Source organism: Phyllostomus hastatus, unplaced genomic scaffold, assembly GCF_019186645.2.
Source record: "Phyllostomus hastatus isolate PE091 unplaced genomic scaffold, TTU_PhHast_1.1 phas_scaffold_12, whole genome shotgun sequence".
Taxonomy (NCBI): domain Eukaryota; kingdom Metazoa; phylum Chordata; class Mammalia; order Chiroptera; family Phyllostomidae; genus Phyllostomus; species Phyllostomus hastatus.
The window spans coordinates 13,923,065-13,938,351 of record NW_025334007.1 but is presented as its reverse complement, the minus strand read 5'-3'; the positions used below and the strand labels follow the sequence as shown (position 1 = coordinate 13,938,351).

Here is a 15,287-nt window from a genome sequence, read left to right as displayed (position 1 = left end):
ACCCCAGTGGTTACACATCATATAACTTACTAAGTGATTATCCCAATAAATCTTTTACCCATCTGATATCATACAGTTATTACAGTATTATTAACTATATTCCCTGTGCTGTACTTGACATCCCCATGACTATTCTGTTACTGCCGCTTTGTACTTCTTAATCCCTTCGCATTTTTCACCCATGCCCACAACTCCCCTCCTTTCTGGCAACTGTCAAAATGTTCTATGTATCTATGAGTTTGTTTTTGTTCTCCTTGTTTGTTTATTTTGATTTTTAGATTCAGTTGTTGATACATATGTATTTATTGCCATTTTATTCATATCTTCTTTTTAAAGAAGACCTTTTAACATTTCATGTAATACTGGTTTGGTGGTGAGAGTATTACTTAACTCCTTTAGCATTTTCTTGTCTGGGAAGCTCTTTGTCTGTCCTTCCATTCTAAATGATAGCTTTGCTGGATAGAGTAATCTTGGATGGAGGTTCTTGCTTTTCATCACTTTTTTTCTAAACAATATTTTTTATTTTATTATTATTTTTACTTTTTTCAAAATCTCCAAATGATTTTTAATATATTTTATTGACTATGATATTACAGTTGTCCCATTTTTTCTCCCCTTTATTTTATTTCACCCTGTACCCAGTCTCCCACCAGCATTCCCCCACCTTAATTCATGTCCATGGGTCGTACATGTAAGGTCTTTGGCTTCTCCATTTCCCATACTATTCTTAACCTCTCTGTGTGTATTTTGTACCCACAATTTATGCTTCTTACTCCCTGTACATTTTCCCCCATTTGCCCCACTCCCCCTCCCTGCTGATAACCCTCCATGTGATCTCCATTTCTGTGATTCTGTTCCTGTTCTAGTTGTTTGCTTAGTTTGTTTGTTTTTTTTTAGGTTTGTTTGTTGATAGTTGTGAGTTTGTTGTCATTTTACTGTTCATAGTTTTGATCTTTTTCTTAGATAAGTTCCTTTAACATTTCATGTAATAAGAGCTTGGTGATGATGAACTCCTTGAACTTGACCTTAACAGGGAAGCACTTTATCTTCCCTTCCATTCTAAATGATAGCTTTGCTGGATAGAGTCATCTTGGATCGAGGGCCTTGCCTTTCATAATTTCAAATACTTCTTTCCAGCCCCTTCTTGCCTGCAAGGTTTCTTTTGAGAAATTAGCTGATAGTCTTATAGGAACTCCTTTGTAGGTGACTCTTTTCCTTTTCTCTTGCTGCTTTAAGATTCTCTCCTTTAATCTTAGGTAATGTAATGATGATGTGCCTAGGTGTGTTCCTCCTTGGGTCCAACTTCTTTGGGACTCTCTGACCTTCCTGGACTTCTGAAAGTCTATTTGCTTTGCCAGATTGGGGGAGTTCACCTTCATTATTTTCTCAAACAAGTTTTCAATTCTTGCTCTTCCTCTTCTCCATTTGGCACTTCTATGATTTGGATGTTGGAACGTTTAAAGTTGTCCCAGAGGTTCCTAAGCCTCTCCTCATTTTTCTGAATTCTTGTCTCTTCATTTTGTTCTGGCTGAATGTTTTTCTTCCTTCCTTCTGGTCCAAACCATTGATTTGAGTCCTGGTTTCCTTCCCTTTACTGTTGGTTCCCTGTATATTCTTCTTTATTTTGCTGTTCATGTTCTTCACTTTTTCCTCTATTTTGTGACCATACTCAACCATTACTGTGAGCATCCTGATTACCAGTGTTTTGAACTCTGCACCTGATAGTTCAGCTATCTCTTCATTGCTTAGTTCTATTTTTGGAGCTTTGATCTGTTCTTTTATTTGGGCCATATTTTTTTGTCTTGGCCTAGCTGATATGTAGTAAGGGGCGGAGCCTTAGGTGTTCACCAGGGCAGTACAACCCACATCACTGCATTGTGTTGTTGTATGTGGAGGTGGGGTCTGAGAAGAAACAGTTCAGCTTGCTCAGCTCCCAGCTGGCTTTCAATCACTTCCCCGGCTACCCACAAGGAAATTGGGCCCTTGTGGTGCTGATTCCCAGGTGGGTGAGTTTCTAGACTTTCTGGGACCCTGTGGATCTCTCCAACGAACTCTGCTGTGAGCCTGGGAGTTTCTTCTGCCACCACAACTCCCAGAGGTTTTTATAGTCAGAGGCTTTGAGGTTTTATTTCCCCTTGCTGGAACTCTGGGTTGCACGGTGTATCTTGTTCCCTAGTTGTTCCTCCTGGTTTATCTGCACACAAATATGGGACCACCTTGTCCACTAGCCACTGCATCACCCACCCTTATCTTCTAGTCACTGCCTTGCTGCTTGTACTTTCCACCCCCGCTGCTCATCTCTGCCTCTCCTACCAGTCTGGATGAATGTTTCTTTAACTCCTTGGTTGTCAGATTTCCATACATTCAATTTTCTGTCAGTTCTGTTTTTTTTTTTTTTTTTTTTTTGTAGTTGTCGTCCTTTTCATTGTGTGAGGAGCAAAGTGTATCTACCACTGCCTCCATCTTGGCCAAAAGTTGCTTTTTATTACTCTAAATATTTCTTGCTAATCCCTTCTGGTCTGCATAGTTTCTGTTGAGAAATCAGCTAACAGTCTTATGGAGCTCATTTCTAGGTAATGAACTGCTTTTCTTTTGCTTCTTTTAAGATTTCCTGTCTTTAACCTTTTACTTTTAATTATGATGTGTCTTGATGTGGGCCTTTTTGGATTCATCTTGTTTCGGACTGTCTGTGCTTCCAGGATTTGCATGTCTATTTCCTTCACCAGGTTATGGTCATTTTCTGACACTATTATTTCAATAGGTTTCAATTTCTTAATATCTTTAGCTTCTCTGATGTTGGGTACATATATATTTATGATGGTTATATTTTCTTGACGAATTAATCTTTTAACATTAAGTAATGACCTTCTCTGTCTTGTTACAGTTTTTAGCATAAAGTGTATTTGGTCTAATCTAAGTAGAGCTGCCCCTGCTCTCTTTTTGTGTCTACATCATGGAATATCTGTCTCATCCCTTCACTTTGAGTTTATGTGTGTAACCACGAAGCTGGAGTGTGTCTCTTGGATTACTTTGGTGTCCTTGGCAAAGTGTAGTGAACATATAAATGTAAATTTATTTCTGGTTTCTTATTCTGTCCCATTAATTTATTTGTTGATCCTTATACCTGTAACACACATTCTTGATTAGTGTTGCTTTATAGTAAGTCTTGAAATCAGGTAGTATAAATTTTTCAATTTGATCTTTTACAAGATTATTCTGGGCCCTTTGTTTCATGTAAATTTTAGAATAGGTATGCCATTTGCCACAAAATAGCCTACTAGGATTATGATTCAGTTTGCATTGAATCGATAGATCAGTTTAAGGACAATTGACATATAAACAATGTTGAGTTTGCCAGTCTTTGAGCATAGTACTTCTCTCCAGTTACTTAGATCTTATAAACTTCCTCTCAGTGGTTCTGATTGTACAAAGCTATTGCATATCTTTTGTTAAATTCCCAAGTTTTTGTGTTGTTGAATTTTAAATGATCAATTGTGATAATGTATTTTTGTCATATTCAATGTTTTTAAGAATTGAATTGTATTTTAAGATTTTATTCTCTGAGTTTATGAATAAAGGTTACAGAATACAAGATCAACACACAAAAAGCAATAATTTTCCTGTATATAAATAATGAATACATTTTAAAATTTATTCATTAAATATTTATTCTGAAATTTGAAAAACAATACTATTCACAATAGCTTGCCCTCAACCCCAAATGAATACTTAGGTATATTTCTGTGGCTAGGGTAGCTCAGTGGATTGAGCATGGGCCTGTGAAGCAAAGGGTCATCAGTTCAATTCCCAATTAGGGCACATGCGTGCGTTGTGGCCCAGGTCCCCTGTAGGGAGTGCACAAGAGGCAGCCACACATTGATGTTTCTCTCCTTCTTTCTCCTTCCCTTGCCCTCTCTCTAAAAATAAATAAATAAAATAGTTTTAAAAATACTTAGGTATAAAGTCACCAAAACACACAGGATCTGCCTTGACTGGTGTGGCTCAGTTGGTTGGAGCATCATCCCATAACCAAAGAGTTGCGGGTTATATTCCCAGTCAGGGCACATACCTACATTGTGGGTTTGATCCCTGGTCTGGGTATGCATGATCCTCAGTCTTGATGCATGTGATCCACGGTTCAGGAGTGTATGAGAGGCAACTGATCAATGTTTCCCTCCATTCCTCTCTCCCTTCCTCTCTCTCTGAAAGCAGTGAAAAAAAGTCTTCCAGTGAGAATTAAAAAAAAAAAAAACGCAACTGGATCTGTATACTGAAGACTGTAAAGTGCTGTTAAAAGAAATTCAAGAAGACCAAAGTAAATGAAGAGACATATGCTGTTTGTGGATTGGAAGACTCAACATAGTAGTGATGTCACTTTTTCCAAAGTGATCTGTAGATTTATTGTAATACCAATCAAAGTACTAGCAGGATACTTTTTTGGAATAATTAAAAGAAATTTGAAAAAGAAGAACAAAGTTGAAAGAATTACTTTAATATCAAGATTTAGTAATCAAGACATCATGGTATTGGAGATATCGATGCATAGATCAATGGAATAGGATAGACAGTTCTGAAGTAGATCACATGAATACATCAATTAAATCTGACAAAGGTGCAAAATCAATTCATGGAGAAAGGATAGTCTTTTCAACAAATTGTTTTTGAGTAATTGGTCATTCATATGTAAAAAAGAAAAAGGACCTTGATATAAACCTCACATCTTATACAAAGATTAACTTGAAAGGGTCCTAGATGCAAATGTAAAACACAAAGATATAAAACTTTTAGAAGAAATAGAGGAAAAAAATCTTAGAGGAAAAAAATCTTTATGACCTGGGGTTAGAAGTGATGCCAAAAGCACAATATATAACAGAAAAACTCAAAAAACTGGACTTCATCAAACTCAGAAATTTTTGCTCTGCCAAAAACACTGTCAAGAGATTTAAGAGACAAGCTATATACTGGGAGAAAATATTTGCAACTTACATATTTGATAAAGGACTTGTATCTAGATTATATAAAGAACTCTTAAAGCTGAAGAATTCTTAAAACTCTAACAACTCAGCCCTGGCTGGCGTAGCTCAGTGGATTGAGCGTGGGCTGGGAACCAAAGTGTCCCAGGTTCGATTCCCAGCCAGGGTACATTCCTGGGTTGCAGGCCAGAACCCCCCGCAACCGCACATTGATGTTTCTCTCTCTCTCTCTCTCTCTCAAAATAAATAAATAAAGTCTTTAAAAAAAAAAAACTCTAACAACTCAAAAATGGTCAAAAGACTTGAACAGATACTTCACCAAAGAGTATATAAGGATGGCAAATAAACATGTGAGAATATATTGAATATCATTAGCCAGTAGGAAAATTAAAATTAAAACCATGATCATGTACCACTATACACATATTATAATTGCTAAAACAGAAAATAGTGGTAACACCAAGTACTGGCAACTGGAACTCTCATGCATTGATTATAGGAATGCAAATTGGTACCCCACACTGAAAAATTATTTTGTAGTTTCTTATGATATTATACATACACTTACCAGTCCCACTCTGAATATCTGCTTTAGTGAGATGAAAGCTTATGTTTACTCAGAAATCTATACCCAAATGTTCACGGCAGTTTTATGTGATAGCAAAAACTGGAAACAATCCAAATGTCCTTCAAAGGATGAATACATAAATTACGGTACATTCACACAGTACAGTGGCATAGTGCTTAGCAATAAAAAGGAATGATACACACAATAACTTGGATGAACTTCAAAGACATTATGCTGAGTTAGATAGGTCAGTGTCAAAAGGTTATGCACTGCATGATTCCTTTTATTTGACATTCTTGGAAAGACCAGTGGTTGTCAGGGGTTTTGCATGAGGTAAGATTCTGTGATATCAATGAGTAGTACCAGAGAGTTTTTGCTTGTTGGAAATGTAATTCACCCTCTTCGTGGTGGTAGTTACACAAATCTATACATGTGTTAAAATTTATAGAACTGTTCACTAAATAAAAAAGTGAATAAAAGTTTTATTCTCTACCATATGAGAATAAAAATTCTTTTTAATATTTTAACCTTCATTCTGTTTTATGAATATTTGTATGTGACCTTGTTGTTGTTTTGTATTTTGTTTGGTTTTGGTGCTTGTCCCCTTTCAATGTGGCATACCAATCCGTAGGAGCTTCTGGAGGTCAGGTGGTCAGTGGAGTTGTAGCTCAAGTCCATCTCAATAGTAGATCCAGTGGATCCCTGAATCTACTCTGTGGTCATTTGTCCAGTTCCATAATGCATAATTGGGAGAGACATACTCAGCAATTGGTAGAATCCCATATTTATTTTCTGTATTCGCTAACTCATTTCCCTGTTCATCAGTTTACCTGTCAGCTTACAAATTTTATTGCCATTACCTCTTCCCTTTTGTTTATTCTGTCCTTCTGTGTCTACATCTTAAATTTTTTTTGTTTGTTTTAGTAGAATTCCAGTAGGGAATGAGTATGGTACATGTGTTCAATTCCATCTTTACCCACAACACTCTATCTGTATTCTTTTTCTAGATGATGTTATACAGTCCAAAGGCTTTGAAGACCATCCATAACATATTGATCATTAGTTTATTTCTAAGCCCTACTTCGCTTTCCTCTGAGTTCTAGACATGCATTTACAACTGCTTACTGAATTTTTTCTTAATGTATCTAATATACACAACTCAGATGCTTAATTCCTCCATTTGAAATGCTAATTTCTCATCCAGTCTTTTTGTTCTCAATTAATACCTCTACTGGCACCTACTTGTTCAACTCAAAATCCCCTTCCTTCTCTCCTACATCAAGCTTCATCAACAGATTTTATCAGTTCTAGACTGAAGATACATCTACAGTCCAACCACTTCTCTCCAATTTTATGGCTGCTACCCTGATCCAAAGCCTTTTCATTTCTCACCTGGGTCCATGCAGTAGCCTCCCGGCTTCTGTTCTTACCCTGCTACACAGTAGCCAGTGTGAAAAACCTGAATTCCAAAGTAGGCCATGTGTCTTCCCTGATACAAAGCCCTCAATGCCATCCCCCCACACTGCATGGTTTCCACATTCCTTATTCTGCCCACAAGACCCCTGCATAAGTCTCTGATTCCACCTCTTGCCAATATCTCCTTGGTACTTGTGCTCTGGCCACGGAGACCTTTTTGTTCATCAAACACACCATGCTTGTTCCCTCCCTCAGGGCCTTTGCAGTTGCCCTTTGGTCTCCCTGAATATCCTTCCACCATATCTTCACACGACTTACCCCTCACTTCATTCGTGTCTTTGCTCAAGTAGCAGCAACTCTGAGAAGCCTTCCCTGACCACCCTTTCTACCTTTCTCCCAGATTCCCATTAGTCTTTATTACATCATCTTTATTTGTTTTCTTCTGAAAGTGTCTTGTTTTTCAACTGTATCTTTCTTTAGCCATTTGCATATAATAAGCCCTAAGAGGGCATTGGTCTGATCTGTCTTGTTCTTTGCTGGTATGATCACATCTACAGCAGAATCTGGCCCGTAGTAGATAGATTTCAAGGACTGTTGGATGGGTGGATGGGAGGGTGGATGAATAAATGAGTTCTGTGCTGACTCTTATTAGCATGTTGGTTTTTGTGGGGCTTCTCAGAATTGAGCTTTTATACAGAATCTTTCCCACTTTGATTCTACCTAAGAATGCCTTTCTCCTCAGTAACAAATCTGTTTTACAGCTGGAAATTTGATTTCCCAAGTAGCGTACTGCTAATCTTTTCTTGCATTTTATCCAGAAGTCACACTTTAAGCCATATTTTGTGCAGGAGCCTAGACGAGGCTTTGGTAGAAGACTGACCAATGTACTTTTTCATCTCTCAGACCTGACTGAGTATGGTGCTGGGTTAGAATCAAGAGAGACTGAACTAGAAATTGAGTCCATGATGGCTTTACCTCTCAGCATTAGGAGTTGGCTTTTGCTTTTCTACTTGCTCCTAATTAGTCTTTTAATTTTTAACATCATTTTCTGGTAGCCACTGATCCCTTAAAACTGAAGGTGAGATTGAGGCAATGATAAGATGTAATGTGTCAGTTTCATTTCATCTTCAGAAAGTCGAGAGATTACAAAATGTGAAGCTTCCTTTGTCTAGTCACCAGATATAAACATGATACCTTCCAGTCTACCCGTCATTGAATCATATGGTACCTAAGTCTTACTGGTTTAATTATGTTTCTTTTTAATATCTGATGAAGTAAAGATGAACCCAGGAAATGACTCCTTTGCTTTTTTGTTTCTTTTTTCTCTGTTTTATACAACTCAGGAAGTTCATCAAGAACGAATTGCATTGGAAAACCAATTGGAACAACTTCGTCCAGTCACTGTGTTGTGATGCCCAAGACCCAAGTAACAGTGGGTGACCTTCTGTGCCAAGATCTTTCCTTCAACTATTTCAATCCAATTACATGTCATAGATGTCTGACTGTGTCAAAAGCTGTGAGCAGTGGGTTAGAATCCGCGCCACCTTTTCTCTTGTACTTGTATGTTTTACTGGATGGAAAATACAACTGATTATCACGCTTGAAATTGTAATTATCAGTGGAATTTCTCTCCAATTCTTCAATATTTCCTTGAGGTGTTAGATGTTGCTCCTTACCAAAAATCAATCTTTTATCAAATAATTTAGAGCATTATTTATTTAAAGATTTTACGATTTATCCAAAACCTCATAACCCAGTATATTCAGGATGCTTGTTTTATTTTTGTTATGTATATCGTGTACAGTATGTTGGTTTCCTGAATAATTGAAATTGTAACCGGATAGTTTTTGGCATGACAATAATAAAAACAAAAACTAAAATAAAACATGAGCATCAGATTTAAACTGGCTCTGTGCCCTCTACCACCATATACCAAAAATTGCTTCTTTAGTGCCATTTTGATATTATATTTAGCTATAAATAATACATGACTATTGTTTTCTACTGAATGTCCAAGACTTACTGGATCTTCACACCTCTGTGAAGTGGAAGTTCTGTCAGTGATCTATTTAACTCGGCCCAGTTAGGTCACCAACCCAGATAACTCAGTTCTTCTATGTACATTTTGTTGGCAAGAACAGTGTGCTGTAACTGCCTTGCCTGATCAAATTAAATAAATAGTTGCCAGATCTCTACTTTTATCCTCTGTGGGATAACCTATCTGTAAATGCATGAATTTGGAAACTACCCATCAAATATGAAAGGCTTAAGAGACTGTTTGTATCAATAAACATTTATTGTTTGAACCCAGGTATTCAAACTGGGGAAGAAGAGGGAAAATTGTTGTTACCAACCATTCAACAATCTCTGGTAATTCTTTTTGTTTTTGTTATATTATCTCGGGCTGTGAGTGTATTGGGTATGAAGTAATAAAGAAAGGCAATTCTGACACAGGGTATATAGCTATTTGGTTCTATGGGAAGTATACCCTTGGGAAGTGATTGGTTTATGTGCCACTCAGAGGGGCCCAGCTGACTCCAGTGTAAGTGATGTGAAACAGTGAGCTCAAATCGCAGAAGCCAGTATCCTGTAGAAATTTGGATAGCTGCTGCTTCACCTGAAAGCTCAAGTTGAAAGTGGGAATTGACCAACCCTCACAGGGATCAGGGCATGCCGGCTTTAACATTACCTTGAGAGAATGATGGCAAGAAATGCTGTCTCTCATGCATTTTGCTCCTATACACTTTCTTAGAGTAGAGGGGTGGGATGTGTCTAGGGTCCTTTTTGAAGTGGTTTGGCTAGGTTTGCAGCATATGAGATTAAATCTTTGATTTCAACAGAGTTGACAGCTTCTAGAAAAGTAGGCATTTATTTAATGCTTCCTCATTCCATTGGCAAGCTTCATCAATAGCTTAATGGCAGAAAAGAAAGGCTCAAACAGATGATGTTTTTCCAAATAAAAACAAATTGTTGATTCTGTTCTGTGCATGTTAAAGGCTTTTGAATTGGCTTGATTTTGAAAATCAGAAAGCTTGAACTCTTTCTCTGTTCATACCTTCTTCCTTCCCCTTTGGCTGCCTTTTTTTTTTTTTTTTTGTCCCTGTACGAAGGGTTCAGAATCAGTTTAAACTCTTCCTAAGGTCATGAATGGGTCAATGTAAAGTTAACCTCTTTTCCCTTTTTCTGAGATCTGGGAGCTGTAACTAATTTTATTGACAGTGTCCTTGTGGCAGGCATTTCACAGCATGTTTGCCTTTTGGTTACATTCAATCCAGGAAAGGCTAGCATGTGTACTTTATCCCATAATCTTCCAGTACATATACACTCACTCGAGGTAGCACTTCACATCCATTAAGCAGACATATAAACTAAGCAATGTTACTATATATTATGTATTTTAAAAATATTGACATTTCCCCCATCAAGCCAATGCCAGAGTAAGCCAAATTAGGTTGGGATTTTGTTTAGTTGGTTTGATTTTTATTAAAGGAAAAAATCTTGCGTTAGACAATCAAAGCTCCATGAGTTGCATAATGTCACCAATATTTTAAGATAGGCATTGCATTAAAGCACATACCAATAATATCTATACCCAGCCTTCTTGACTGGACTTCTAGTTACCACAATTTATTAGTTGTTTAGAAGTGGATTTAAAAAAAATTAAATATAAGCATGTAGATGTACATACACTTACATTATTATTACCTAACTAGTGCCCATCCTCTCTCCTTTTCTCTGTTTTCTTAGGATGTGCACTTTCAGTTTAGGATTATAACTCCTGATAATGCTTCTGTGAGCCTTTAATGTAATTTATAGGAGGGCTGGGCCATTGAAATTACCATTATATCTCTTCTAGAAAACTGCTCCAGGTTGTAGCTGAAGAATCCATGGGAAGAAGTAATTAGTGGCAGAGTTTGGATGCCAGGCTGATTTTATGGATTCTAGCTTAACTCCTTGAGCTTCTAGCAAAATAGATTAGAAGGGTTTCTTCTATGTTAAATTTTATTTACTTAATCTGTCTTAAATTATGAAAACACGTTTCAATGACTATTAGATCTAGATTTTTCTCATGGATTGAAGCAAAAAATAAAATCTGAAGGGGAAGAATATGGTTGAACTATTTGTTCTTCTGAACACCTCACCTTTCATGATGCAATAAGTTACTCTGAGTTTCTTGGCAGAACTTTTGAGAGCTGTTGCTGTGAATGGATTCCTTTCCTGTATTCCTTATGGGAGTTTGCTTCTAAAATAGACTAGAAATGAACTCAATATGTAGTAAGTTAGTTTTCTTCAGTGTATCTTTGGTTACTAGGGTTGCAAATGTTCAATTTCAGCATACTTAACGGTAAGTAATCAAAAACATGAGTTTTCTTTTGACTTCCTACCAATGTCTGAACTCTCATAAAGCATCCTTCTCTTCATATATGACTTGATTTTGTAGTCTGTTTCTAAATGATATTGTCTAGTTCTCAAATGATCTCACACCCATGGTGATAATAGATGTATATTCAGAAGATCAATAAGAAAATCTGAAACGGATATGTTCTTTGTGATTAAGATAAGCTTTTGCAAATGTCTTCTAAGCAGTAGTTTGAAATATCTCAACTATGGTATAACACCTTAGAGCTAAAACATTTGTTCAACACAAACTAGAATCACACCTCCTGGCTAGATATCACCAAGGGTGATTTTAGATATATAGCAAAAAGAATTTCAACCAGGTCCTCCCATATTGACAAGTAGGACTCAGAGATAGATGGAAAATTATGAATATGAACAAAGTGAAATATATCATTTAACAGGCCTTTTTCTACTCTAGTTAAATATAACTGTAGTAACTTTGGTTTCTCTTTCCAAATTGGTTTATTCTGTTTTAGGTGTACACTTTTAAAACTATGATCAAAGGATCACTTGAATTTACACTTTAGTTATTCATGTTCTATTAGGGCTTTTTTTGTTTTATGACTCAGTGTGGGAAGAAGTAGGGATTTGAGTTTTTAGAGTTCTGAGCTGGCATATCTTGTTTCTCCTTTGGCATAGGCTAAGAGAGACTGCCCACCAATACCAACATATCAATCATTGATGGATATTTGAGTGTGAGTCTTACTATGTGAACCACCCTGCTTTGCTTGTTTGCATTAAGAAATGCATCTAGTTGTGACCCTCTTAAGAGCAACTGTAAGAACAACAGACATGGAGGGCCAGCCATTAAAAGCAGTACAAGTAGATTCTAAGAGCTGTTTACCTTCTCAAAAATAGGCTTTCAGAAGCTGCCTTATAAGCATACCCTGAAATAGCCAGTCTGTGAATGTGAGCAAGATATTCCAAGTAGGTAGTTGCTTTCAGGCTCTGTAGCTATTTTCTTCATTGACTAACACACATGATGTTAATGGAACCTTTTCTAAAAGGCATTGTAGGGTTTTAATTGAGAGGACTTGTTCTAGTTGTAGAAGCCTTGCTCTGCTCTTAACAATTGAGGGTGTTTATTTTTCATGTTTTTTTGAGTTCTCCTATCTTGCTCTAAGCTAAGTTCATAATGGTGTGAGGTTAAAGAAAGTGGGTTTATAACACCGAAAACCAGAGGACACTGACTTGAGTTGGAATTTGACTACTACTATAAGGAAACCTTCAGGTAGCAGTTCCATCCTCAAGTTCCTTCAGGGAGCTCTGCCCTGGCAATGAAACAATTGATGCAATAATGCATTGTATGATGATTGGATAGACTGAGTTTGTGTTGTTTTTGTTCTGTTTTAAGGCAACTTGTGTGAGGGCTTCAACTGCACGCACATTGAGAACTGGGTACACCTTTTCCTTTAAGCACTGCTATTCTTTTGTTTCTTCACAAATATGTTCAAGTGAGCCACACGTGGGAAAGCCATTTTAGTTTTTATAAAAGTGGGCCAGGAGAGATAATGAGCTGATGGTCTATTTTAATCTCAAAAGTAAAAATGTATATTTTTTCATGACAGGTACATTGAACAGTAAAACAAGTAACCGCAAAGTATATCCTTGATGCCTTCTGTCTTTTCATGATTATATGCTAATAATTTGTGTTAATATTTTACTCAGTCTCATTCATTTGCTAAGTATAGAGAACATCATATATATTGATCTTAAATATAAATAAATATAAGGTATCCTATACTTGGATTGTAACTGGTAGACTCAAGCTAACCTTATTGCCTCCTTTTCACACTTGTTGGAAAGTCTGTGAAGAACATAGTAGGTTAAAATATTCAAATTTGGAAAATGTACATGATGTGTAACTAAAGTTATATGTTAAAAATAAATATATGATCATTAACTGTGGATTTTATGGATTTTTTTTGAGGGGGTACCAAATTACTTTATTTGAAGGAATGGTACACATGGAGGATATAAGTGGATGATTTGGTCCAAGTTACAGAAAAGGTAAAGGTCACTGACATGCATGTACTGCTTTGGTGACAGGGAAGTCCCCCCTGTGGCTGTGGGAAGGCATCCTGAGGCTGAGCTCTCCTTCCTGTCTCCCAGGGTGTGCTTGTCAAAGAGATGCTCTACCACACTAGACTCAGGACTCTCCAGCCTGCACAAGTTGTTTGTGTGGTCACCCAATTCTTTGATGGATTTTACCTTCTTAACCAGGTAGTGAGTCTTGATGAAGTCACACAAATGAGGGTCATTTTTTTCAGTGGCCAGTTTGTGTAAGTCCACTAGTGACTGATTCCAAGTATAATGGACACTGCCATTGCATTTAGCCCATTCTCCCAGTCGTCATGGTCTGGTTTTTTAATATCCTGAAGAAAGATTTGACCACCTTACTGGTTCTGCAGCTTCATCAGTTTCTCAGTATGTTCCCTCTCCTCATGAGATTGGTGAAGAAAATACTTGGCAAAGTTTTTCAAAGCCCCATCATCACTGTCAAAGTAGTAAGACGTGAACAGGTAGACATAGGAAGCATAGAGCTCCAGGTTGTCCTTGTGGTTTATGGCAGCCTCTGGGTCCTGGTGGCAGTTCTGGTGGGCCTGTGAGGTAGACATGGTTGTCATGATGAGTGGCTGAGGACAAGTGGCCTCATGGTGCTGGAGCGGTGGCTGGGGGAATTGGGACTGTCTGAGGGTACTGTGAGGAGGTGGCAGAAGGATGGATCTGTGTGGCTGCCTGGGATGGGGGTCAAGCACCAGGTTCCATTCAAGCACTGTTGGAGCAAGAAACCATGGCAACTCTCACTGAAGACTGTCACTTTTATGGAGTAGTTTTTTATTGGAATTTTTAAAATTATATTTTATGGATTATGCTATTATAGTTGTCCCAATTTTCCCCCTTATGGCCACCTCCACCCAGCACCCCCCCCCCCACTCCCTCAGGCAATCCCCCCACCATTGTTCATGTCCATGAGTCACGTGTATAAGTTCTTTGGCTACTCTGTTTCCTATACTGTACTTTACATCCCCATGGCTATACTGTGACTATGTATTTTTACTTCTTAATCCCCTCACCTCTTCACCCATTCCCCCACACACCCTACCATCTGGCAACTATCAAGATGCTGTCTGTATCCATGACTCTATCTCCGTTCTTATTTGCTTAGTTTGTTTTTTAGATTCAGTTGATATGTGTTCATTGCAATTTTATTGCTCATGGTTTTTTCCTTAAGTCCTTTTAATATTTCATATAATAATGGTTTGGTGATGGTGAACTTGTTAATTTTTTTCTTGCCTGAGAAGCTCTTTATTTGCCCTTCCATTTTAAATGATACCTTTACTGGGTAGAGCAATCTTGGCTGTAGGTCCCTGCTTTTCATGACTTTGAATACTTCTTGCCAGTCCCTTCTAGCCTGTAAGGTTTCTTTTGAGAAATCAGCTGACAGCCTTATGGGACCTCTCCTGTAGGTAACTAACTGCTTTTCTCTTGCTGCTTTTAAGATTCTCTCTTTACAAGGGACATAAAGGAAAGAATAAACAAGTGGGACCTTGTCAAAATAAAAAGCTTCTGCACAGCTAAAGAAAACAGTATCAAAATAAAAAGAGAACCAACTGTATGGGAAAAAATTTGCCAATGCTACTTCAGACAAGGGTTTAATCTCCAAAATATATAAAGAACTTACACGACTCCACTCTAAGAAGACAAGCAACCCAATTAAAAAATGGGCAAAGGACTTGAACAGACACTTCTCCAAGGAGGACATACAGAGGATCCAAAGACACATGAAACAATGTTCAATATCGCTAGCTATCAGAGAGATGCAAATTAAAACCACAATGAGATACCACTTCACACCAGTCAGAATGGCCTTCATAAACAAAGCTACAAACAAATGTTGGAGAGGTTGTGGAGAAAAGGGGACCCTA

At 37.5% G+C, this 15,287-nt stretch overlaps 1 protein-coding gene and 1 pseudogene across 8 annotated transcripts in view; one reads left to right on the top strand and one right to left on the bottom strand.

Moving 5' to 3' along the window:
* The window catches only part of REPS2 (RALBP1 associated Eps domain containing 2), a 202,868-nt gene extending 189,613 nt beyond the window's left edge, over positions 1-13,255 (top strand). For all 8 annotated transcript variants that reach the window (XM_045856066.1, XM_045856067.1, XM_045856065.1 and 5 more), the window contains one exon: positions 8,301-13,255. In XM_045856066.1, coding sequence (XP_045712022.1) covers positions 8,301-8,369 — 69 coding nt within the window. In that variant the 3' untranslated portion in view covers positions 8,370-13,255. The remainder of the gene's footprint in view (positions 1-8,300) is intronic.
* Positions 13,256-13,299: 44 nt separating this feature from the next.
* LOC123829961 lies at positions 13,300-14,003 on the bottom strand (annotated as a pseudogene).
* Positions 14,004-15,287: the final 1,284 nt, after the last annotated feature.